General features: G+C 39.0%; 2 protein-coding genes across 8 annotated transcripts; one reads left to right on the top strand and one right to left on the bottom strand.

The window, feature by feature from the left end:
• Positions 1 to 13,324: 13,324 nt before the first annotated feature.
• On the top strand, positions 13,325 to 15,100 carry LOC133791453 (uncharacterized). The gene is made up of 3 exons (XM_062229382.1): positions 13,325 to 13,786; positions 14,090 to 14,246; positions 14,715 to 15,100. Exons 1-3 carry the CDS (start codon positions 13,325 to 13,327, stop codon positions 15,098 to 15,100), a joined length of 1,005 nt encoding a protein of 334 aa, XP_062085366.1.
• A 1,423-nt stretch (positions 15,101 to 16,523) lies between these two features.
• Positions 16,524 to 21,153, bottom strand: LOC133790853 (sugar transporter ERD6-like 5). 7 transcript variants are annotated; one of them, XM_062228664.1, is made up of 20 exons: positions 20,707 to 21,150; positions 20,416 to 20,634; positions 20,014 to 20,199; positions 19,747 to 19,809; positions 19,579 to 19,668; positions 19,420 to 19,479; positions 19,202 to 19,267; positions 19,049 to 19,114; positions 18,898 to 18,973; positions 18,725 to 18,789; positions 18,441 to 18,533; positions 18,240 to 18,317; positions 18,067 to 18,151; positions 17,937 to 17,980; positions 17,782 to 17,844; positions 17,636 to 17,695; positions 17,496 to 17,549; positions 17,136 to 17,195; positions 16,923 to 17,037; positions 16,524 to 16,739 (listed from the first exon to the last, which is right to left on the bottom strand). In XM_062228664.1, the coding sequence occupies exons 3-20, from the start codon at positions 20,164 to 20,166 to the stop codon at positions 16,615 to 16,617; spliced, it is 1,416 nt and encodes a 471-aa protein (XP_062084648.1). In that variant the 5' UTR covers positions 20,167 to 20,199; positions 20,416 to 20,634; positions 20,707 to 21,150; the 3' UTR covers positions 16,524 to 16,614. The 7 variants fall into 7 exon arrangements, with proteins under 7 accessions (XP_062084648.1, XP_062084651.1, XP_062084652.1 ...); XM_062228667.1 differs by having other exon boundaries at positions 20,584 to 20,634; XM_062228668.1 differs by having other exon boundaries at positions 16,888 to 17,037; positions 20,014 to 20,634; positions 20,707 to 21,153.
• Between the last annotated feature and the right edge of the window lie 5,274 nt (positions 21,154 to 26,427).

Genomic DNA, 26,427 nt, shown 5'->3' with positions numbered 1-26,427 from the left:
ATGTGTATAGCTAACAATTTTAGTATTTATGTTTTCAGATTAAGTATGAACGGAGCATTAAGCAATGAGGATATCCGAGCCATTAAGGCTTTAAAGAGAATAAGGGAACCAAGAAACACCATAGGCACACTAGAGAAAATCACTCGGAGATTGATTTTGTTCCACAAGGAGATAGACCATCTTCAGATTACTAAGAAAATCATGATGAGAGCTGCAGAACAATATGTCCTAGTAGTTAGGCTTTTAAAAGATTTCCCTTCAATAATTTCAACTTTAGAAGAAATATGGGAAACAATGGATGAAGAAGACGAACTGCCAGTAACAATGCGATATTACTTCCTCTTAGTTAGGTTCACTGCAAAATCAGAATTTCAGTTTACAAGGGAGCAAAAACATAGGATTTTTACAAACCTTCCTAGAGGACATTTTGATGCACATGACAATGATGATTATGAGGAACTAGATGATGACATGCTAGATGAAGGATCGGATGTAGAAGATCCTGATTTTTAGAATAGTAGTTTCCATTGTTTGTTTTATTTCTTTCTTTATTTTATGGTTGTAATAAGTGAAAAACTTTTTTCCAAATTAATATCATGTTATTTTATTATCATGTATGGGTTTGATTTTGTTTTTGCAATCATAATAAATACTAAATAAAATTAATAATGACTATGTTCGGTGAGGGTGGATACAAATCAATGAACCAAGTTTCCTTATTGAGAGTTAGGGGGCCATAGTAGTGGGAACGATTTTACTGATCCCAGCCCTCCCTCAATATGGTTAACTTTGGAACAAAGATGAGTTTCGAGCCTGAGAATTAAGTCATATAGGATAATTAGAAACAGACTTAGAAAATAAAGATGGCTTGTTTTTCTAAGTATAGAAACCCACTCTAAATAATAAATAAAGACTTATATAATTTTTCATAAGAAGTCATAATAAATAGGTCCGAGATATGTTTGTCTTAGAATAATTTTTGCCTTAGAGCCTATTAGGATAAGTTCTAACATGTTCTCGACTGTTAGAACTTTGTTAAAAATGTCGCTCCGAAGATCTGCACGCACCAACGGAAATGCCTCCAACGCTATTCCAGCGAACAGTGAAGCCCCTCCAGTTCACAGAAGGGGAGTGCGTGCTACTACTAGCCGCAACGCGCCGGCACCACTAGTTGAAAACACTGCGGAGATCGCCAGACTGGGACAACAAGTCGAGGAACTTTTGCAGCAACAACGCCAACAGGCTCAAACTCAGCCTCAGCCTCCGCCGCAGCCACAACAAATGGCCCCAGCACCCCAACAAGTTGGTCCATATGGGGGATGGCCAGTGACGAACTACGCGCCATATCCAGTACCGAATATGGAGCCAGTGTATGAAAGGTTCCACAAGCAGCACGTTCCAAACTTCGAAGGGACTATAGACCCCTTTGAGGCAGAAGAATGGCTAAGGAATGTGGAGCCGATTCTGACGCACATGAATCTCAGTAATGTGGACCGCATATCCTGCGTCTCATCATTGCTCAAGAAGGATGCCAGGATATGGTGGGACTTGGTCCAGCAATCGCATGATATTGCCACCATGACATGGACCCAATTTGTGGAGCTGTTCCACAAAAAGTACTACAACTCGGCTGTACTCACTTCAAGAGTTGAGGAGTTTGCCAATTTGAAGCAAGGAAATTTATCAGTGGTGGAGTATGCTCGTCAGTTCGACCGCTTAGCAAAGTTCGCATCTAAGATGGTTCCAACTGATTTTCTAAGGGTGAACAAATTTGTTAGAGGACTTCGACCAAAGATCGAGATGGGGGTTAAGTTAGCAAACCTGGGGAATACTACATATGTCGATGTTCTTGAGATGGCAATAGAAGTAGAGAGGTTGCAGGCTAATGTAAGTAAAGAGGAAGCTAGTAAGCCTGAACCAAGACAGCATAATCAACCTCAAACCAGTCAGAACAACAACCATAACGGCAACAATCAGTCCAGCAACAATGGTAACGGTCAGAAGAGAAGGCATCCTGACAACAAGAAATTCGACAGCGATAAGAGGGCACGTACGAATAATGGGATAAATAGATCGGGTTGCGTGGAATACCCGCCATGTGCTAAGTGTCAGAAGAAGCATCCTGGAGAATGTCGCTGATGCGTGTCGTATGGCGTACCAAATTTAATAAAGATTTTGATTACACTATCACCAATTAATTTAGTACAATGGCAAATAGAGGTCGAACCCAAGGGAACTATATTCAATTTATTATTCACAAAGTTTAACAAATTAAAAGGAAAAGGGGATTTTGAAATTTAAAACTAATAAGACGATTAACAAATAAGGATTTATAACGATTTTTAAAGAACAGTTAAGAATTATTCTCCACCTCAAACAATCATGCATGAATATCAATATTGAATATTATTCTGATTCCCAATTAAACTATTAACCCCGCAGATAAAGCTTAAGCAGTCAATTATCCCAATCTCCCTATTACAATCAATCACGGCGAAGCGCTCAATAATTAACTCTTTTTACCAAATAACAAACCTATGAAGCATATGATTCATTTAATTTAGTAAAAGCATTAAGAATAATGGAGATAGGTTAATCTAGGCAATAAATCAATTTAGCATATAATTCATTTAACCTAGGTTCTATCCTTCATCACAATCAACAACATATTTGACCATATCATTAATTGCAATTGATCACCAATACTTAGAACCCTAAACTATTAGGTGAATAGAAATTCTAAGATGATAATGAAATAATGTAAACCCTAATTAGTTGTACACCCTAACAAGGAATCACAAAATTCATAAGATAAGCATAGAAGAATAGAATCAATTTAATATGAAGGAAATCAAGAAATAATACTCATAACTGAAGTCAAACAATCATGTCTGGGTTTTGAATAACCCTTAACCTAAAAGAAACTAGCCAATAATCTTCATCATGATTAAAAACATAAACATAGATAAAGAATAATAGAGTAGGGGAAGAAGAAAACTATTGAGATGTTGATTGCGATCTTCCTTCTCCTCCAAGGCTCTCTCTGAGTTTCTCTCTCTAAAAACGTAAAGTAAAACCTAATTCCCGATTCTAACCCTAATCCCCTTTTATATCTCCCCTCAAATAATCAGAAAAATTGAATTTAAGTTCAAATTTAAACGCGTGCCGCGGCAGGCACTTTCCCTTGCCGCGGCAAGGAACTTCGAAAAAGCTTTGCTGGGCTGTCGTGCCACGGCATGGATTTTCCCTTGCCGCGGCAAGAAACTCTCTGACTTGCCTCGTAGCGGCAAGGACTTTTCCTTGTAGCGGCGAGCACTCTGCTGACTTGTCTCGTAGCGGCAAGGACTTTTCCTTGTAGCGGCGAGCTCTCTGCTTGATCACACTTTGATTCTTTTTCGATTTTTTTCTTCTTCTTCGACTTCACTCCTCTGGTTAGAATCCTACAACATTATCATTTAACCAAAAACTCATCAAAAATATAGACATTATCCTCAAAAATGACAATTTAGTTTAAATGAAACAAATTAGCAAAACGATTCTAACCATCCCCAAACACACTACTTATGAACATAAAACCCTGATGAATACGAAGTAAACTTTATACAAAAATGTACTTATCAGTCGCGCAAACACAAAGGAATGTTTTAGCTGTGGTTAGGAAGGGCATCGTAAAAGAGATTTTCCTCAGCGAAAACCAGAAGGAAAGAAGGACGACAAGATGGTTCCTGCTAGGGTTTTTGCTTTATCCCAAGGAGATGCTGATGCTAGCAATAAGGTGGTCACAGGTCAGGTTTCTATCCTCAATAACTTATGCTATGTATTATTTGATTCGGGAGCCACTCATTCGTACATCTCGTTAGGAATGATAGAAAAACTAGACAAACCTTGTGAAAGATTTAGAACTAGGTTTGTAACCGAGTTGCCTTTGGGCAAAGTAGTTCTATCATCACGGATAGTACGAGGCGTACCGATCAAGATTGAGGACATAGAACTAGAAGGAGACCTGATAGAACTAGTGATCAAGGACTTCGACGTAATACTAGGCATGGATTGGCTAGCACGGCATGGCGCAACCATCGACTGCAAACGCAAGAAGGTAATGTTCGAGACTCCTGACGGACAGAGACTATGCTTTCATGGGACAAGCTTCAGGATTACGCACCCCGTTAGTATCATCTCTCAAAGCTCAGAGAATGATGGAGAAAGGATTTCAAGCATTCTTAGCCAGCATCACAAATGTGGAAAGGGAGACACCACTTAAGGTTGGAGATGTCCGTGTTATACAAGAATTTCCAGAGGTATTTCCCGATGACTTTCCAGGATTGCCGCCAACTCGGGAAATAGACTTCACGATAGAATTAGTACCAGGAACCGAGCCTATCTCTAAGGCACCATATCGGATGGCACCTACGGAACTCAAGGAGTTAAAGACGTAGCTACAAGAACTCCTAGATTTGGGTTTTATTAGGCCAAGCCATTCGCCATGGGGAGCTCCGGTACTATTCGTGAAGAAGAAGGACGGAAGTATGCGGATGTGTATAGACTATCGCGAGCTGAACAAGGTAACGATTAAGAACAAGTACCCACTACCTTGGATCGACGACTTGTTTGATCAACTCCGAGGCGCGACTATATTTTCAAAGATCGATTTACGGTCCGGGTATCATCAGCTCAAAGTAAAAGGAGAAGATATTCCTAAGACAGCCTTTAGGACTCGTTATGGACATTACGATTTCTTGGTTATGTCATTTGGTCTTACCAACGCACCAGCCGCATTTATGGACTTAATGAATAGGGTCTTCAAGGATTACTTAGATAAATTTGTTGTTGTGTTCATCGACGATATCTTAGTATACTCCAAGGATGAAGTAGAGCACGAGGAACATTTGAGGTTGATTTTGACGCGATTGAAGGAGCATCAACTCTACGTAAAATTCAAGAAATGCGAGTTTTGGCTTTCGCAAATGGCGTTCCTCGGGCACATTATATCGAAAGATGGAGTTGCAGTAGACCCATCAAAGGTAGAGGCCGTGAAGGATTGGCCCAGACCAAAGAACGCATCTGAAGTAAGAAGCTTTCTAGGGTTAGCAGGTTATTATAGGAAGTTTGTAGAGGGCTTTCCTAAGATAGCCACTCCACTCACCAACCTGACCCGAAAACAACAAAGATTTAACTAGAATGATAAGTGTGAAGAAAGCTTCCAGTTGCTTAAGGATAAACTTTGCTCAACACCAGTACTCAGTGTACCGACACCCAACGATAAGTTCGTAGTCTACTGCGATGCATCGAAGCAAGGATTGGGTTGCATGCTGATGCAAAATGACAAGGTGATAGCCTACGCCTCACGACAATTGAAGGAGTACGAGCAGCGCTATCCAACTCACGACATGGAGTTGGCAGCGGTGGTCTTTGCGTTAAAAATCTGGCCCCATTATCTTTACGGAGAACGGTGTGAGATTTATACGGACCATAAGAGTTTAAAGTACTTCTTTACTCAGAAGGAGCTCAACATGAGGCAGCGCAGGTGGTTGGAGTTAGTAAAGGATTACGATTGCGAAATCCTATACCACCCAGGAAAGGCGAATGTAGTTGCCGATGCGCTTAGTAGGAAAAGTTATGGGAATTTAGCAGCTTTGGAATAGAAAAGCCGCTACAACAGGAGCTTATCAGTGCCGGAATAGAAGTAGTTGTAGGCAAGCTGGCTAACTTGTCTATCCAATCGAATCTGTTAGAGGACATACGGATTGGTCAAAGACATGATGACACACTAGCAGCACATATGGATGCAGTCAGAGAAGGCAAGGCTACAGATTTCTCAATATCTAGCCAAGGTTTATTAAGATATAAGGATCGGGTATGCGTGCCAAATGATCAAAGTATTAAGAAGACGATTATGGAAGAAGCGCACAGCACCCCGTACTCAGTTCACCCAGGGTCTACCAAGATGACTCATGATGTTAAGGCAGTATATTGGTGGCTAGGGATGAAGAAGGACATAGCAGAGTTTGTATCTAAGTGTCTTATATGCCAGCAAGTGAAAGCAGAGCATCAGCGGCCTGCAGGCTTATTGCAACCGCTTAGCGTGCCAGAATGGAAGTGGGACGATATAGCTATGGAATTTGTGACGGGTCTGCCAAAGACAAATAAGCAGCATGATTCCGCTTGGATAGTAATAGATAGACTAACCAAGTCGGCTCATTTCCTGCCTGTTAAGACTTCATACATGGCAGACCAATATGCAGACATCTATATCCAAGAGATTGTACGGTTGCATGGAATCCCCAAGACGATAGTGTCGAATAGAGGATCGGTGTTTACGTCAAGATTTTGGGGAAGTTTACAGCAAGCTATGGGTACTAAGTTAATTCTTAGTACAGCATTTCATCCTCAGACAGACGGGCAGTCCGAGCGTATGATTCAGATTTTAGAGGATATGCTACGCGCGTGTGTACTTGATTTCGGAGGATCATGGAATAAGTACTTGCCATTGATAGAGTTCTCCTACAACAACAGCTACCAGTCAACGATCGGGATGACACCTTATGAGTTGCTATATGGAAGAAGGTGCCGATCGTCGTTGCACTGGGACGAGGTAGGAGAAAGGCAGCTTCTAGGCCCCGAAGCTGTTAGACAAGCTCAAGAAGCAGTAGCGCTTATTAGACAGCGTATGCTTGCTGCTCAAAGCCGTCAGAAAAGCTATGCAGATGCCAAGCGACGCGATGTGGAATTCCAAGTTGGAGATCAAGTCTTCTTGAAGATATCTCCTATGAAAGGTGTAAAGACGTTTGGGAAGAAAGGCAAGCTTAGTCCTCGATTCATAGGTCCTTTTGAGATATTGGACAAAGTGGGAGCAGTTGCGTATAGACTAGCCCTACCGCCACCACTAGCAGATAGTCACAATGTGTTCCACATCTCAATGTTACGCAAATATGTGTCAAACCCATCTCACATCCTCAAGTACGATACAATAGCACTCCAGAAAGACTTAAGTTACGAGAAACGACAGATTAGCATCCTAGATAGGGGATGAAGCAGTTACGGTCCAAGAGCTTTCCTATAGTCAAAGTCCTATGGAGTAATAGTTTTGAACGAGAGGCAACGTGGGAGCTGGGGGAGGACATGCAAAGCCGGTATCCGGAGTTATTTGGTAAGTCAATTTCGAGGACGAAATTCTTTTTAGTAGGGGAGAATTGTAGATTCCAAAGAGTTTTACTTAGCTAAGTTAGATAGTAGTATAATAGTAATAGTAGTATTATCTTTATGAATGTGGATTTTTGGTTCAGACCGGGATTTATTTGGACACACATAGTAGTACTTGTAGATTTTCTAAGTTTAACCTATAGTTTAGGAATATTAATTTTAACCTAAGGTTTGATTAAGATGACTGATATTGAGGATAATATTTATTATACTATAAGGTTTAGATAAGAACCAAGAAGATAATAGCACATGTTATGTATAGGTTTATTAATGATTAAGTATTTTGAGGATTAAATATATTAAGGTTAAAATTTGAATACTCTAAGGTCAGCCAGCAGCTTTGAAAACGTTAAAGGGCTTAGTCAAGGCTGTTTACTCAATTCAAAATTAAACTAAAAATGTGTAATTTCGTGTTTAAATATTCAGCGTATGCCGATATATCGCAGCTATAGGGGGCGATATATCGCAGTACGAAGATACGGAAAACACGAAACGTTGCACGATTACCTCGGGCATAATGGCCCAGGCGATATATCGCCTATAGGGGGCGATATATCGCCTCCTTCAGCATATTTTGAAAGTTTTCAAAAATGTTCTCCATTCAAACCTTCAACCTCTTGATAAGTCCAGCATCTTTCTGAACGAGTCTTTAGCCTCTGCTGAACGACAATTCAAATTATTTTCACTTAAAAAGCCATTATTTTTATTCAAGTTAAATGAGATCTTTTCATTCCTAAACTCTATAAATAGGACCTAGTACCCAGCCATTTATTCATCTATTACTCTAAGTTCAGAGGCTGCAAGTTGCTAGGTGAGTGTGAGAGTGTAAACACTTGGGTTGTGAATTATAAGCTTGATCATTATAAGCTTATCAAACACTTGGGGAAGTAAGGTTTATTCACATTTCGGTTCAAGGTTTAGATTGATCATATAAGTCTTCAAGGTATTTCCAAACTCTAGTCCATTTCTGTATTATGTTCTTTAAGTTCTCATAGTCTTCTACTCATTCTAACCTTATTCTTATTCTTGGTTAGGAAATCCAAGTTCTTAAGCACAAGGTTTTTGGTAAGTATATAGCATAGATCCTTCTTCACTTTCATCCTTTTTCTTCAATATACTCACCATATTTTAAATGGTTTTTAGGAGTGTTCCAAGGTCCCAAATCAGTTCTCATATCCCGGTTATTTTGGTAAGGAAAATAGGATAGGATTTATGTGTTATATGCTTTTATATGTTATCTTATGATTTTATGTTATGTAATATGTTATGTTAAGTATGATTGTAGACTTGGGCATATGACCTATACAACTAACAAGCCCCAAATAGATTATGGGCATATGACTTGCTTAGCTAGCAAGACCCCACTGATCTAATGGGCATATGACTTGTTTAGTTTATGGGACCCCAAGTAATAATGGCCATTATAGTATGTATGTGACATAAGTGTTATAGTATGTTTTTATGTTGCATTATGAATTTTTATGTATATGGCTATATGTTAGATTTTCCTTGCTGGGCATTAGGCTCATTCCTTTTATGTTTATATGTGTAGGAAAATAGCTATAGTGGCGGGAAAGGTTCATGGATGCTTTGGGAATGTGTATGGAGGCGGAATGGATTCAAAGAACCAAGAGTTTCGATTTGAGGATGTAGTTTTTGTTTCTTATGGTTTTTATATGTATTTTTTCGCATTTTATTATGTAATCTCTTTTTAATTATCATTATGTCATGTTTTGATTTTAAAACAATGGGATCCAATATCCTAACTTAAATTTTATGTAAGTTTAACATTTCCTTTTTACAAGTTTTAATAAAATTATGATATTTTCACTTGTAAGTTTTAAGGATTAGTGTTTATGTATAGTTTTCGTTAATGGTCCAAAAGTCTAGAGTAGTTGGGTCATTACAATGGCCTTAGCGTGTTCAACGCAAGCCAACAAAGATTAGATCTAATCGACATCTGCATTGAATGACTCAAATGAGCATTAATGCCGAACCGACCTCAAGTTCGATGAATATTAAAAAGCGCTTGTCTAGCCAAAGGCTAGTCATTTAGAGCCAGGGCCAGCAAGCCCCGTGATCGTTAGGTTACATGGCTATGGGCACCAGCCCCACAGTGACGTGCTTGTCAGTCACTCATCTGATAAGAGCCAATGCAGGAAAGCCCAGGTAACGGTGTCGTTACACGGCTATGGGCATTGAGGCCCCTGTGACTTGTTTGTCAGTCACTCAGTAGAGTTTACCAGAACCTCAAGTGATTTTCACTCATCTGATCAAAGCTATGAGCTCTGTATGATCATTTTGATCATCATATGCATGGCTTTGGGTGCTGAGCCCCGTAGTGACTTGCTTGTTGGTCGCTCAGCATGGTTTACCAGAACCTCAAGTGTTGAGACACTCATCTGATTAGGATTGACTTGATAGTCATCCAATCAGAAGGGCAGGATTTCTTATCCTAGATACCCCAGCATTGTTTGAATTCAATCACATGCTTGAGTAAAGTTATGTTTGCTAGGCATGCCAGATATGATTTGATATCATAATATGATTGTTCATGAGCATATGATTTTTCTTGCTGGGCTTCGGCTCACGGGTGCTTTATCACTCATCTGATTAGGATTGACTTGATAGTCATCCAATCAGAAAGGCAGGATTTCTTATCCTGGATACCCCAGCATTGTTTGAATTCAATCGCATGCTTGAGTAAAGCTATGTTTGCTAGGCATGCCAGATATGATTTGATATCATAATATGATTGTTCATGAGCATATGAGTTTTCTTGCTGGGCTTCGGCTCACGGGTGCTTTGTGGTGCAGGTAAAGGCAAAAGGAAGCTGGACCATCCTTGAGTTGGAGAGCTTAGGTGATGACGTGTACATATGCAGCTGCTCGACCTATACTTGGGCGAGGTTTGAAAGAGGAACTAGGGTTAAACCCTGTTTTGCCGCTTAGAACGGCCTGTTGTAAATATATTCTTGTAATAGAATCTGAAATTATATTTTTGGGATCCCAATGTATATAGTAGACATTCTAATGAAACGTTATATCTTAACCAAAATTTTTAATCCCTAAACCGCTAATCATACTTAGTTACACGTTTATGGCCAAACGGATCGATTAGCGAGTTTAGCACTGTTTGCAATGTGCACTGTAGCAGTCCTTGGAGTTAGGGTGTTACAAATAAGTTAGCAAAGAAGACAGATTTGGAGTCACAACTTGGAGGTCACTTAAAGGTAATAGTTGCATCTGGGGAAAAGCTCATGAGTCCAGGAAAATGCATGAACATTCCTCTTTGTATACAAGTTACCCCTATATATGTTGACTTTTACGTTCTGCCATTGGAAGGATATGATGTGGTTTTAGGTGCTCAATGGCTTTGTACACTGGTGTAATGCCCCGAATTTCCTAATAAGGGTTAGGACCTTGATTAGGAGGCCGGGAGGGCCATAATTGAGTTATGATGCTATTTAATGATCATATGCATGTTTATGTGAATTATATTATTATATGATGGTAAATGCATGCATATGGGAGTACTTATGATTATAAGGGCATTTTGGTAATTTGGCCGCTGTGGGTGTAATTGTGTATTTTGGGTGCATGTTTGTGATTAATTATTATAGCCACATTATAAGGTGGATTAGTTCGAGCTAGTCGGCATGAGACGATCATGGAATGCAAGTGCTCGGTCAAGTCATAACGGGTTTAAGTTCGAGGCTCGGGGTGAGTCTCGGGGTGAATTTAATGATTAGAGCATTATCGAGAATTAAAGGGTAATGGGACATGGATTATTGGTGTTTGAGGTTATTGAGAATAGCGAAAGTTGGAGGGTGTTAATTGTGATTAATGAAATATGTGCGAAATGACAGTTTTGCCCTTGGTGGCTGTTAAGATTTTATTTTAGACCTAAGGGTATTTAGGTCCTTTCCCCTCAAAAGATATATATCAGCCATTAAGGCTGTAGAAGAGTAACAAAAACAGAGTCCTTCTTTTCCTTCTCTCCCGATAGTTTTCTCCTCCATTTCTCTTTGGATTTTCGAGCTCTGTTTGAGGAATTAATCCAAGGAACCAAGCTTAGCCAAGCTAGGGTTATGCTCCACCATTGAAGAGGGTGAGTTGCTGAGATTGAGGTGAGTTTCTAGCCACTAGAACTCTTGCTTTTGCTCTGTTTTCTAAGTTAAGTTTCAGCTGGTTTTTGGGTTGGAAACTTGGGAATTGGTTGGAGTTTTGGCTAGGGTTCTTGGGGTTGTGGTCCCTAGGAAATGTGGAGATGGTTTTTGGGTTCATTTGGCACCAAAAATGGGATTTGGAAACATTGGAATCGAGTTAGAACTGAAGGAATCGAAGAAGGAAGTTTCAGGGGTGGCTCTGTCTGGGGGTAGCGCTACAACGCCCATCAGAGGGCGCTATAGCGCTACACAGGGCTTTAGTAGGGCAGTTGTGGTTCTGTCTTGAGCGCTGGGGCGCTAGGAGGGCAGCGCTGTAGCGCTACCCTATTCCTTCAAAACCCTGTTTTGGGTGTTTTTAAGGGTTTTTGGCTCGGGGTTTCTATCCTCAAGGCCCGGGATCGAATCTACTCACTGTGTGGGCATGTTTCGAGGTCCCGAGAGTGGGGTTTAGGTTAAGACCCTATCTTTGGTGATTTTCATTAATTGGAGATTGTTTTGGTTATGACTAGGTGACCGTTAAAGGATTAAGGATCGATTGTTCTCAGGGGTCGTTCTTGTTCTAACTCTCACTCGAACCGGAGGTAAGAAAACTGTACCCTGTGTATATGTGACATGCATGGCTATTCTTGATGCATGTTGGTTGATTATTAAATATGACATGCATGGCTATTATCGGTGCATGTTGGATTGTTAAATATAATGTATATGATGCATGAGAAACATGTGATTAGGACATGCTTTATATACTGAATATGATATCGTTTGGAGCTTGAGCCTCTGTGTTCGTGCATGATCCTAATTGTACTAGTACTTGTTAAGTAAGCATGCTGAATACCTTGTATATGAATATTGGACATGTGATATATGTTTGGTGGCATGGCTTACTTGTGTATGGCACTGACTTATTAGTCAGAATCGGCAACGGTGTTAGATCCATCTGTGAAGCTATGATTTATTAGTCAAGTTCACAATGAGTTGAACATTGGTCGTGTTTTACTGACCTAAGAGTCAGAAATGGCATAGCGTTATGAACGCCGAGCCAAATGAAGATTAGATCTAATCGATATCAGCATTGAATGACTCATATGGGGTATTAATGCTGGACCGACCGAAAGGTCGATGAAAAGTATAAGCGCTTGGCTAGTCTGAGACTGGTTATTCAAAGCCAGGGCATATGGCCCCGGTGACTGTTTGTCACATGGCTAGGGAACGTTGTTCCATAGTTATGTTGGTGACTAATCACCATGCACCTACCCTGTGAAAGCTGGTGAGATGCTCACTTATTTGTTAAGCCCTGGTGATCCTATCATCACATGGCTAAAGGGTGTTGTCCCCATATTAGTGACTTTTGCGGTTGTCACCTATTTTTTTGGATTGTTGGTCCTGAATAATTAATACAATCATTGTTGATATTATATCATGTTATACTGTGTTTTCTTGCTGGGCTTCGGCTCACGGGTGCTATGTGGTGCAGGTAAAGGCAAAAGAAAGCTGGACCATCCTTGAGTTGGAGAGCTTAGGTGATGACGTGTACATATGCAGCTGCTCGTCCGCCACGGCCGAGGTTTAAAGAGGAACTAGGGTTAAACCCTGTCTTGCCGCATAGAACGGCCTGTTGTAAATATTTTCTTGTAGTAGACTCTGAAATTATAATTTTGGGATCCCAGCATCTATATATAATAAACGTTCTAGTGAAACGTTATATCTTATCCAAAAAATTTAATCCCTAAACCGCTAATCATACTTAGTTACACGATTTTGGCCAAATGACTCGATTAGCGAGTTTAGCACTGTTTACAAGGCACACCGTAACGGTCCCTGGAGTTTAGGGCGTTACAACTGGGGCCGATTCTTTGGGATTTTTTCAAGATACATATGAAGTTTATGATTGACAATAAGGAGGTGATGCTACAAGGGATGTCCATTCCATAGAATAAAGTTGTAGGCGTGAATCAAATGGAACAACTAGTCAGAAAAGGGCGAGATGGAATTCTTCTACAATTGTTCTCTATAAATGCCTCACAACCAAAGCAACTTGAATCAATAATCCCTCGTGAGGTACAACCACTCCTGCAAAAATACCATGAAGTGATTGTTGTTCCAAAAGGGCTTCCGCCAACATGCTCTCACGACCATCGAATCCCATTAATTCCTGGAAAAGGACCTGTGTCTGTGCGCCCTTACAAATACCCTCATTTCCAAAAATCTGAAATAGAGCGGCTGGTAAATGAGTTATTAGCATCGGGAGTTATTCGTGTCAGCAATAGTCCTTACTCTTCGCCAGTTCTCTTAGTGAAGAAACATGACGGTTCATGGCGTATGTGCATAGACCATCGTGAGTTAAATAAAATTACAATCAAGGATAAATTCCCCATTCCTTTTATTGATGAGCTGTTAGATGATTTGCATGGTGCGAAGGTATTTTCCAAGCTAGACTTGCGTTCTGGATACCACCAAATCTGAATGAGTCCAGAAGATGCGGAGAAGACACCTTTCCGGACCCATCAAGGTCATTATGAATTTTTGGTCATGTCTTTCGGCCTCACCAATGCTCCATCCATGTTTCAAGCTTTAATGAATGAGGTATTCGATAAATTTTTAAGAAAATTTGTCTTAGTGTTCTTTGATGATATCTTGATTTATAGCACATCTTGGAAGGAACACATTCGCCACCTAGAGATTATATTTTCAATTCTCAAAACTAACCATTTGTTTGTGAAGCCTGAAAAATGTGCATTTGGCCAAACAGAGGTTAAGTACCTTGGTCATGTAATTTTCCATGAAGGTGTGGCGGTTGATCCAGAAAAGATATCAGCAATGGTGGACTGGCCAAAGCCAAAAAATGTCAAAGCTCTTCGAGGATTCTTGGGAGTTACTGGTTATTACCAAAAGTTTATCAAGGATTTTTGAAAGATGGCCAACCCTCTCACAAAGCTACTAAAAAGGACTCTTTTTCATGGGACTGTCCGGCCGCAAGAGCTTTTGATCAACTGAAGGAGGCCATGACTTCTGCTCCTGGCACTTCCAGATTTTTCCAAGACCTTCTTTGTAGAGTGTGATGCATCTGGCTCAGGAGTGGGTGGTGTTTTATGACAAGACAAGCCGATTGCATTTTATAGTCATGCTCTTCATGGTAAAAATCTCTTACTCTCCACTTATGAGAAAGAAATATTAGCTCTTGTTCTTGTTGTCCAAAAATGGAGACCCTACTCGTTGGGAAGGCAATTTGTTGTTTTTACAAATCATGAAAGTCTAAGGCATTTATGGAGTCAAAGAATTACAACAGTTGCTCAACAAAGATGGTTGTATAAACTAATGGGTTTTTTATTTTGTCATTGTTTACAAGGAAAAGATAATGTTGTAGCAGATGCTCTTTCTCGGAGGGAGGAAGGTATGCAAGGAGAAGTTTTGGCGCTTTTTCTACCAATACCGAACTGGACAACAACACTCAAAGAGGAAATTGAGAGTAACTCTACACTCCAACAAATATTGAAGAATATTAGTAAAGGAGAAGCAATGGGGCCTTGGAAGCTTCATAATGGACTCATTTTCTTCAAAGATAGGAGTTATCTTGCTAAAGATTCTTCCGTAATTGAGGAGATAATTAATCAATTTCATGGAAGCACTCATGAGGGTGTTCAGAAAACTCTTCATAGAATCCAATCTACTTTTTATTGGCAAGGGATGAGAAAGCATATCAAAGAGCACATTAGAAGCTGTGAAGTTTGCTAGCGTCATAAAGCTGACAACCTAAAACCTGCAGGCCTTTTACATCCCTTACCAATTCTAGAACAAGTATGGGCCGACATTTCAATGGATTTCATAGACGGATTGCCTTCATCACAAGGGAAGTCAACTATATTTGTAGTGGTAGACCGATTATCAAAATATGCTCATTTTACTGCAATTTGTCATCCTTATACTGCTGTTCAAATTGCTCAAGTGTATTTTGACAACATATTTCGTTTACATGGGATGCCTAGAACGATTGTATGTGACAGAGACCCTACATTTACTAGTGTTTTCTGGACGGAGTTATTTCACCTCAATGGGACATCTTTCAATTTTAGTTCAGCGTACCATCCTCAAACTGGTGGACAAACTGAAGTGGTGAACCGTACCATTGAGATGTATCTTCGTTGCTTCACTAGCTCCAAACCAACACACTGGAATAAATATTAGCTTGGGCAGAGTACTGTTACAATACCAGTTGGCATTCAACTATAAAAAGGACTCCTTTTGAGGTTGTGTATGGTCGAGCCCCTCCTAATTTGCTAAATTGTATACCTGGGACAGCAATAGTTGCTACAGTGGACCAACAGTTATCAGGCAGAGATGGAATTTTGAAGGATTTGAGGAGGAACATAAAGGAAGCTCAAGCTCGAATGAAACACGTGTATGATGGCAAACACACTGAAAGGGAATTTTCTGTTGGTGACTGGGTATATTTGAGATACAACCATATAGACAATTATCACTCTCTGCAAGAAGAAACCTCAAGCTATCTCCAAAGTTTTATGGCCCATTCCAGATTTTGCAACGTATTGGAGCTGTAGCATATAAGCTAAGCTTGCCAAATGATTCCAGAATCCATCATGTTTTTCATGTGTCTTTGCTGAAAAAGAAGGTGGGAAAAGAGGTACAACTTCATTCATAGCTTCCTGTGGTTAGAGATGAAAAAATGCTGCCTTATCCTCAAGCTATTTTGGAGCATTGAAGGTGTAAGAGAGGTGAGGAGGTGCTGATTCACTGGCGTGGGTTTTCACCATCTCAAGCAACGTGGGAGCTCCTTGCTGATATGAAAAATCAGTTTCCAGAGTTGTGCACTTGAGGACAAGTGCTCTTTCAAGGGGAAGGGGATGTTGCAAACGTGTCAAACCCTGAATAAGTCTACCTTTTAGTTTGAATAAGTATGCATATGACCTATTATTTTATCTATTTTATTGCTATTATGTAGGCATTACTTTGTTATTATCCTATTTTTATTGTAATCTATTATCAACTTTCCAGTTGTATTCCATTATATATATGGAAATGCATTATTCAATAAAGGGGAGGATTTTGCAATTTAGAGTTTATCTCTTTGGAGGAAATTGGGTTCCTCGAATTACCCATAGTCTATAATTCATATCAGCCAACATAGGAGAGATAGGAAAGCAGAAAGGGTCAACACCAGAATATTTGGATTGAATGTATGTAAAACGAATCATACATTATTAGTATCTTTATAAATGTTGATGAACTAGCTAGGGAAGAAAATGTGCAATTGAAGCTTGTATTTCTTCTAAAGTTTTCCCTTTAGTCTCCGGTACAAGCTTGATAACGAAAACAACAGCTATTCCACCAATTGCCGCAAACATGAAAAATGTTCCTGCAAGTAATAGTTTTAATTTACAGTTATGCAAAAATAGCACCAGAAGAAAAAGATTAATGCTATAAGGTATCTTAAGGTGTTCGACACCACATGATGTCACATTTTTTATGTAGTATAAAATGTCGACTCGTGTGGTATTAGGCACCTTAACTGTATTTTATAGGTAGATAGTAATTGCACCTGAGGAGCTCCACTCCATAGAAAAATTGAACACGTATACAACTAACCAACAACATAATGAATCTACCAAAGTCATGAGGCTTCCAGCTGAACCCTTAACATATATTGGGAAAATCTGAAAATGGAAAGAAAAAAATCAACTATTAAGTTTACTAGGATTATTTTTTCTTTTCTTTTTCAATCTCATGATTATAAGTAAGAATTAAACCTTACCTCTGACATTATAACCCAGGGTAATCCTGCCATGCCCATGACAAATGCTACAATGTACCCCTGCATGCAACAACAATCTCAATATGTATGCCATCAAAGGCTATAATTAACCTTGTTGTATTCTACAACAACTCTGAATTCCTGAAACCAAATACACAAACCAACAGCAAGAAGAAACTATAGAGTAATCTAGTACATAAATTAATAAAACAGTAAAGAAATGTGGATTTGTTATAAACTAACTTAACGATGATTATGAGGATTTGGAGAATTAATACAGCAAACCTTTCGATATGAAACAAAAAATGGCTATGTCATGACTCATGAGTACATGGTTTAGACTTAAGTGTCAGAACGTACCATTATTCCAATATACACCAATATTGGAGTGAGATGCTGCAACTTGTCAAAACCCTGTGTAAATGAAACTGGTGTATTAGATAGAGTGATCAGATTATTATTGTAATCTAGTATCAAGGTTTTTCGGTTTTAGGATAAACCAGAAATGAGAATGACAAGCCAATAAGAAGGCAGCTCAAGCATGTTCCCACTGCAGAAATCTGCAGAACATGACCATTAAATTCAATGAATATCGTCTTTGATAGTAGACTAGTACCTTGAGCTAAAAAACTACTGTTATTATCACCATTAGAAGTGGACGTCGTCCCAATTTATCAGTCACAAGAACACTCAGTGCAACAGCAGGTACCTACAAATTGAACAAATGTATACTCTAGATATGAATGACAGTGAACAGAATTCTCCATCTACGTGCAGAATTTATGAAACTCCTTCATGTACCTGGATAACAGCCATTGAAATGGTTCCAGTACTACTAGGAAAACCTGAAAGGTATAGAGAGACTTCAGTTCTGCTATGTTTAATGTCTCTTTTTATTTGGACTAATTGAAGCTGACTAAATTTTGCATACCAGCATTGGCGAATATGGAGCTAGAGTAGCAAACAATTGCACCACTTCCCACCAAATCTTGCAGCATCACTAGCCCAACTCCAACCTAAAACCAATTATATGCATGAAAAATGGGAATACCATCCAACTGCAATTTGGTATTTAAAATTTAGTTCTGGTAAAAGCCAACTTACAGTGAGTGAATGAGCATATCTCCATTGGAACAAGTCTAGAAACCTTTCTGAATCCTGCTGAAAGGCCTCTGTATAGTCCTACCACAGCATTTGGGAACCATTTTAGTTTTTGAGCCAAAAAAATGTTTCAGCTTAGTAATAGAAGCTAAATATAGCTTTCCACTAAACTGCTATCTAAAGATCTTAAGCTGCAGGATTTACTATAATTTCAGCTGCTTCTTTAGAGATATCAGCATTTTCCCCCCTAAGGCTCTGTAATGCAGCTTCAAGCTCTTTGTGTTTCCCAATCTTTGCCTGAAAATAATTGTTAAGTTCCATCATATGAAGTTTCTAAATGAAATTTTTCTGCCCTGGTAAGGAAGAAAAATCTCCTTAGTTTATAGAAGAAAAAATGTTTAAATAATAATTCATTACTAAAGATGTATATGTTATACAGTATATACAAAGTTCTTTTTTTTTTTGCTTTGTGGTCATATTGAACTTACCAGCCATCTAGGAGATTCAGGAATAAAGAACAATCCTAAAATATGCAGCAGAGATGGAATGACACCTGCAAAAAAAAAATCATCAGTTAGTATAAAATGTATTACTCTATCTTTTGAAATAGAATAAATAAATGGTTGTAAAGTAAAAAAAAAAATTTTAAAAAATGGCTTACCAATGAGAGCCAAGATGCGCCAGTTTATTACATTGCCAATGAAGTACATCAAAGAAACTCCTGTGGTTATCATCAACTGCTCCCTTGAACAAGATTTTAGATTTATGATCAAAAAGAAATTGGAAAGAAACAATAGAAAAATGAGTCTGACCTGGTTTGCAGATGTGAATGCTCCTCGTAAACTCTTTGGAGATATTTCAGCAATGTACACAGGTATCTGCATAGTTAAAAAACTGTTATTATGAATATGCATTGTTGTAAAGAAGAGAAGTAAAACTGTTTCTCAAGTCTTGATGGACATTACCAAGTAGCAATTAACCACATTTCCAAAGCCAAGTAACAGTCTTCCAATGTCCAGCCACCAAGCATTCTATGACTCAAAACAGAAAGCTTACTAGTTTAATGCTGATTTTTGATAATACTCGTAACTGGTGTAAATATTTTCCACTAAACCAACATATTCGTATTCAAATGAAGTGAATTAAACAACAATTATCAGTTATTGAGAGGGAAGAGAAAAACCTTTCCAAAAGCTATAAGAAGCCAACCTGCAGTGCATAGTACTTCAGAGAACCACATTGTCTGCATCAAGGTCATAAATAACAGGGTTTGCTTAGCTATTAATTTCAAATCAATTCCAATTTAAGGGATTAGAAATATATAGAATGTTGAGAAACTCACAGCTTTACGTCCCAAGAGATCAGCTAAAGTCCCATTTACTAGTCCACCTATCACTCCACCTATTGTATCTATAGATCCAAAAACTGAGAACTGAAAAACAACGAGGGTAATTCAAACTACAAAACTCGAAAACAAAACAAAATGAGGAAGCAAAAACTTTGTACTAACAGCTGCAACTGACAGGCCCAAGCTTTCCATGATTCCAGATTGAGCAGGTGAGGTATATCCAATCTGCAAGGAAAATAGGCAAATCACAACAGACTTATTTGTTTGTAACATCAAAACTATACCTTTTGACTTGTGTTCCAAGGAACAAGTAACTTGTTGAAAATCAAAATAATCTTTAGGATCATCCTGATTATTGGCCAAGTATAAAATATGATAATGCCAAAAACATGTAAGAAGGAGCAAAACATAGAATGTGAAGGTACTCACCGCGCAGCCAGTGCAGAGTGAGCCGCAGAGGGCGACCATAGTGCTGAGAACAACAACAAGAGTGGCTGAGGAGGAGTCATTTTCATGTGGACTTTCTTCTCCTTTCTGCTTAGCTTCATCAATGGTTGTCCTTGCCAATAGTCTTTCTTCCATGCTTTTTCTTAAGTTCTTGGCCTCCACACAAAACTGCAAGGAAGCAAGTATGAGATCATTCTTAAGAAATATATATAAAAAGAAAAATCATAAAAAATTAAGATATATAAGGATATTCAATAATACTTATCGTAATCTTTTAATAGATATATTTATACTAAATAATAAAATAACAGAGGAAATATATATGGCATATCTCAGAACACTTAAGAGATATGGAATCAATCATATCTGGAAAGCAAGCCATACCAAGTCATGTTAGGAAGAATATAATGCAATACAAAAATGAGAAACAGAGAGTGTAGGACAGAGATGGAGATAGTGAGACAGAGAGAGTGAGAACGAGTGTGAGAGAGATAGTCATTGGTCTTCACAAAAAAGAGAAACAGAGCAACTAATTGGGCCATTTGAAGATACTCGTCAAAATCAATTAGATATGATTCCATCTGATTTCACTTCTACCACCTCCTGACAAAATCCACAATGTATCAATCTCTACGTTATACATATATACAAACAAATAAAGCAGGAGATTCATACCTCCTACGGGCTTGCAAATCCCAAGAGAGAGAGAAAATCGTTGGAAGTCTATGTCGTATTAAGCTTTGATGATGAACCCGTAGCATCAGTTGCCGCTGCCAATGTTCGACTCTGCTCTTCGCCTTCTACTACTTTGGCTACATCAGTAGCGCTCGATATAGTATCGGATTCGGTCCAGTGGTCCTCCACCAAATACCCAAGCGCGATCGGAATGATTAAAGCAGCGGAGATCTCATAATTCTTACGCGGTGCAGGCAGAGAAAAGCTTCGCTGGTGCCGGTGACGGCGCCGGATAATGGGACAGAGAATTGGAGGAGATACTGCCGTGAAGTGAGAGGGAGACCGTCGGTGAGAGAGAGGGCGGGGTGGAGAGAGATTCTACGGCGAAGTGAGAACGAGAAAAAAAAAACAATCAATTTCATACTTAGAACCCAACATAGGACAGGGAGCATAATAGCCTCAAATTTATTGGATAATTAAATAAATGACTCTATTTTAAAAAATGTAAGACAATGGCCGAATGTCGTATTTCAAAATAATGAAATTTCACAAATAGCCTTATTCTTATTAATTTATATACAACCTTAAGTTACAACCTTAATTTACATGAAAGTTTCATTACTTTTCGTCTTAATTTTTGCTGTTGTATTTATTTATTTTTATTCACTAGCAATTAAACATATAAAAAATGAAAATTTTTATTTTCACCCAAAGTTATAGTTATGTCCAATACTAGATACAAGCAACGTGCAATATACACATTAGTTTTATTTATCGAATTTATTAATTATTTTTATTAAATTTATATTAATGCTATATAAATTTTGGAATTAATATCCTATTTTAATTAAATAATTTATTTATTTTGTTTAAGTTTATGTTTGTTCTAGTTTATGAATTTGGAAATGACAGATTATATATTATATGTTTAATGTAATATTAAATATTATACGTAGATTTTAAATTTAAGTTTATTTCTAGTTTTTAAAAAAAAAAACAATTTGTTGTTAATTTACAGTAGATTATATTATATGTTTAATATGATATTATTCTAATAAATAAGTTTAAGTTTAATTAAATATTTATGTAAGTTATAAACCATATGATTTTATTATTTTTAAATAATTATTATTGTAAAACATCTCAAAAATATTATATTTTAATTTGTTTAATTATTTATTATTTAAAAATAATTATCATTGTAAAATATCTAAAAAATATATTATTTTTAATTTGTTTAATTATTAATTATTTTTAAATAAATTTTTTTTTTTGATGAATAAGCCATTGTATTACTCAAAACAAACCAATACAGCCACCACTTGTACACCCAATACATATACAATAACCCACAACACTCAACCGGGTTAACAGACCAGGCCAATTACCCCTGATATCTGACTATTGCTGTAACGACCCAAATTCGCTAATAAGGCTTAAGGGCCTTGATTAGCGTGCCAGGAGGGCATGATGGGATTTATGTGTGATTTTAATGATTTAAATGCATGGTTATGATTTAAAGCATGTTATATGACTATTTGTTTATCTGAGATGCATGACTATGTATGTTAGTATGCATGTAGGCCCGGATCGTGTTAGAAGGGCATAATTGTAATTTTGGCCATGATTGGGCGTAACTGTATTGATATGTGTTGATTGTTGAGACCCCAGTGGTATGTGGGTGTATCTGTGCTTTGTGACTCGAGGCGATCCCAGTGAGCAGGCTAGCGGGAAGTGTTGACAGGAATTTATACCCAGCTCGGGGCGAGCCTGGGGGTATGAACAGGAATTCAGAGAATAGATTGAGATTTATTTTGATGATGGAGAATATTTATTTGGTGGTTTATCGAGTGTTGGAAAGCAACGGGAAAATATTAGGGACACTTGAGGATTAGCGGGAATTTGGTAAAATGACTAAAACGACCCTATTTGGACAAAAGGATTTAGAGTTAATAGGAAGGGCATTTTGGTCATTTGGCTTTTAAAGATAGGTTTTATGAGGCTTTACACTTAGTGGGATTTATAGAGAGTGTTGGCTGTGGAGAGAAAGAAAGAAAAGAAAGAAAAAGGAAAGAAAGAAAAGAGGGAGAAACAGAGGGGTTTTCACAAGGGTCGGTTTGTGCATTTTTGCACCTTTCCGCTCCATTTTTCTTGGAGCAAAGCTTAGTGGAGAGCAAGGATAGGCTGAGCATCAAGGATCTTGGGTTAGACTTGAAGATTTGGCAAGAACACATCAATGTTTGAGGTAATTTTTAGAGATTTTCGGTTTTAAGGGTTTTGATGGTTTGAGCTGTGTTTTGAGCTGGATTGATGGGAATCTCAGGGGATTTCTGGGCAAGCTTTGAGGGAGAGCAAGCTAAGGAGGCCTAGGGTTGAATCAAGGTCGAAATTTGCAGCAATGGTATGATTTCTAAGACTCTATCTTTGTGGTTTGCATGAATTTCTGGTTTAGGGTTGCTCATGGTAGATTTTGAGATTTGGGATAAATGATCTTGGGATTTGAGGATTTGGGATGCTTGGGATGAATGGAGAGTGTTCATAAGCTTGATTTTGAGGTTGGTAAAGATTTGGGGAAGTTTGGTTTGAGATTGGGTGAAAGAAAACGCAGAAATGCGATATTGGGTTTTCTGGGCTGCAACTAGCGCTACAGCGCTAGTCAGTGGGCGCTGTAGCGCTAGTCCCTGTCTCTGGGGGGTGCATTCTGCTTGTAGCGCTACAGCGCCCTCTTTAGAGCGCTGTAGCGCTGCACTGTTCACAGAGGTGAATTTTGGGTTTTTGATGAGGGATTTTGACCTAGGGTTCGGGGCTTGTTTCCGCCACTTTGTTTTGGGGATTTGGGACTTCCCGGGGGCTCGGGATTGGTCCCGAGGCTAGGTATTCGGACTTGGGGTTCGGTGTTGACTTTGACCTATGTTTGTGCCTAGGTGTGCGCTAAGGCTCGGGTGGGATCGTGCTCAAGGAGTCAGGTGATCTAAGCTATTGATTGGAAAGGTAAGAAAACTATAACACCCGAGGTTAGGGCATGGCCCCAGATTGTATTATGTGCAAATGTTTAAACCTTAAATGAATCATGATGTGTGTGAATGATTATTTCGAATGTACTATATGTGTGATTATGATGAAATGAGCGGCAAGGGCCGAGTACGGCGTAAGCCGGGGCGGCCGTGGGCCGAGTACGGCGTAAGCCGGGCGGCCGTGGGCCGAGTACGGCGTAAGCCGGGCGGCCGTGGGCCGAGTACGGCGTAAGCCGGGGCGGCCGTGGGCCGAAAGTAACACCTAGCACATGGGATGCTATAGTCAGGGCGGGGTCCGGTGGATACATGTGTTATGCTATATTCAGGGTGGGACCCAAGGGATACATGAGTTATCCTCGCGGTGAGAACCGATACCCCAGGCTTCGGTAAGGCTCTGGGGCGGCTTGGCCGGGTTTGCTTAGTCTATTGATTGACTTGTTTATTTGTGGATTATCTGTTATGATAACTGTATACATTGCATATGTTATGTCCTGCATGAGTTTTCTTGCTGGGCTTCGGCTCACGGGTGCTCTGTGTTGCAGGTAAGGGCAATGACTGAATCAACCAACCATGAGTACGGAGAGCGTGAAGCGGCGCGTACATGTTCGGCCTGCCCGACTGCTTTGGTTGGGGGTTTATTCGAAAATGGCTGTAATAATCTATGATTTTATGATTTCTTAACTGTAACCTTATTTCAAAAAAATGTAATTAGTTTTCAAACCTTATTTTGGGATCCCAAATGTTTAATAATAGAAGTTTTAATGAAACGACGCATTTTCAAGGATTACAGCCTTAACTTTTAATTAGTCACACTTTTGTTTCAAAACCTCGGTTAGCGAGTTCATTGCACACTGTTTTGTCTTAAAAACTCACTTAGTAACGGCTCTAAGGAAGTAGGGCGTTACAATTGCAGATCAAAGCAACCTGGTAAAAAAATCTCTATCTTTCCTAGAAGCTTTACAAGGAAATACACTAAGCAATCGAAATTTACAATCACTTTGAATTCTACTAACTGTATGATGCACTTGCCACAACTTTTGATTCCAAAGCACATCATTTCTTACTCTCCAAAGATGATACACTGTCGCAGCAAGACAGGAGAAGAACATACTTTTATATGTATTCGACACATGCTTGGCATGAGAAATGCAATGCAGGAGCCGGTGGAGGTTGATGGACTGTGCATTCCAATGAAGCCAGCTTTTGATAGCCTCTAAACACCTCTTGATGTATGTACACTTGAAAAAGAGATGGTCAATGTCTTCATTCTCTGCCCCACACAGCAAACATACCAGATCAATATTAGAATTATATCTAACTATTCGATTCTTTGTGTGCAGACGCTCCCACATGACTAACCACATGATAAATCGATGTTTGGGAGTGATAAATCTATCCCAAACAAATTTCCTCCACAGGACTCGGACTTCAGGAAAAACCAGCAGATTTACACCAAGTTTTATATGATATCTCTGTGATAAGAATGAGTCATAAGAGATTTTTGCTTTAAGACAATCCTTCACAGCTACTAAGCGCTTCCAGTACCAACTACAATCTAAGGGACACTTGTAATCCCACCAATTCTGATCCAGCAGATAAACGCTATTAATCCACTTGACAAAAAGGTTGTCTTTCTTCTTGGCAATTGCCCAAACATACTTTCCCATGGCAGCTAAATTCCAATCATGTAATCGCCGAAAGCCCAATCCACCAGCTGCCCTTGATGAACAAGTATACTCCCAAGCAATCAATCCTGGTATATGGGAGTCTGAGATACCTTTCCAAAGAAAAGCCCTACAAATTGCTTCAACATCTTTGATCAATTTCTTTGGTAGAATCATTATCTGAGCTCAATATGAATGTATTGAGATAAGGACTGAATTGATCAAGGTCACTCTCCCCATATAAGATAGATTCCGAGTTCTCCAAGAACGAATCCTACTAGTCATCTTCTCCAAGATGCATTTACAATCTGCTGCAGAAATTCGTTTTGAACATATAGGTATCCCGAGGTACCTGAAAGGAAGGTGACTTCGAGAGAATCCAGAAGCTGCCAGCACTCTATCTACAACAGCATCAGGCATTCCATGACAGTAGATAGCAGTTTTCTCAGCATTAGGAAGCAAACCCGAAGATGAAGAGAACAACTTCAAACCCCTCAACATAAGCATTATTGAAACAAAATCTCCATTGCAAAAGATAAGGAGGTCGTCCGCAAAACATAAGTGATTCAACTTCAGATTTGAACATTTATTATGATACTTGAACCCAGGTAATGACCCCACCTTACTCATAATTCGGGACAAGTATTCCAACCCAAGCACAAACAACAAGGGGGAGATGGGATCCCCTTGTCTAAGTCCTCTTTTTGATGCAAAGAACCCCTGTAAAGAACCATTGAGAAGCAAGGAAAACATGGGAGTTGTTACACACGCCATTATTAAATCTGAAAAAGATTGAGGAAACTCAAAAGCCTTGAGCATCTCTTCAATGAACCCCCATTCTATTGTGTCATAAGCTTTCCTTAAGTCAACTTTTATCATACAGCTAGGTTTGCAATTGCTCCGCCCATATAATTTCACCAAATCCTGACACACCATGATATTATGGGCAATATATCTTCCATGTACAAAACCCCCCTGGTTCTCAGCAATTAAGTCAGGCAAAATTTGTCTCAATCTCGAGCAAATCACTTTCGATGCAGCCT

The sequence above is a fragment of the Humulus lupulus genome, chromosome 7, assembly GCF_963169125.1.
Source record: "Humulus lupulus chromosome 7, drHumLupu1.1, whole genome shotgun sequence".
In the NCBI taxonomy this organism is placed as follows: domain Eukaryota; kingdom Viridiplantae; phylum Streptophyta; class Magnoliopsida; order Rosales; family Cannabaceae; genus Humulus; species Humulus lupulus.
The sequence above is the reverse complement of the archived record's forward strand: the minus strand, read 5'-3'. Positions and strand labels throughout refer to the sequence as shown.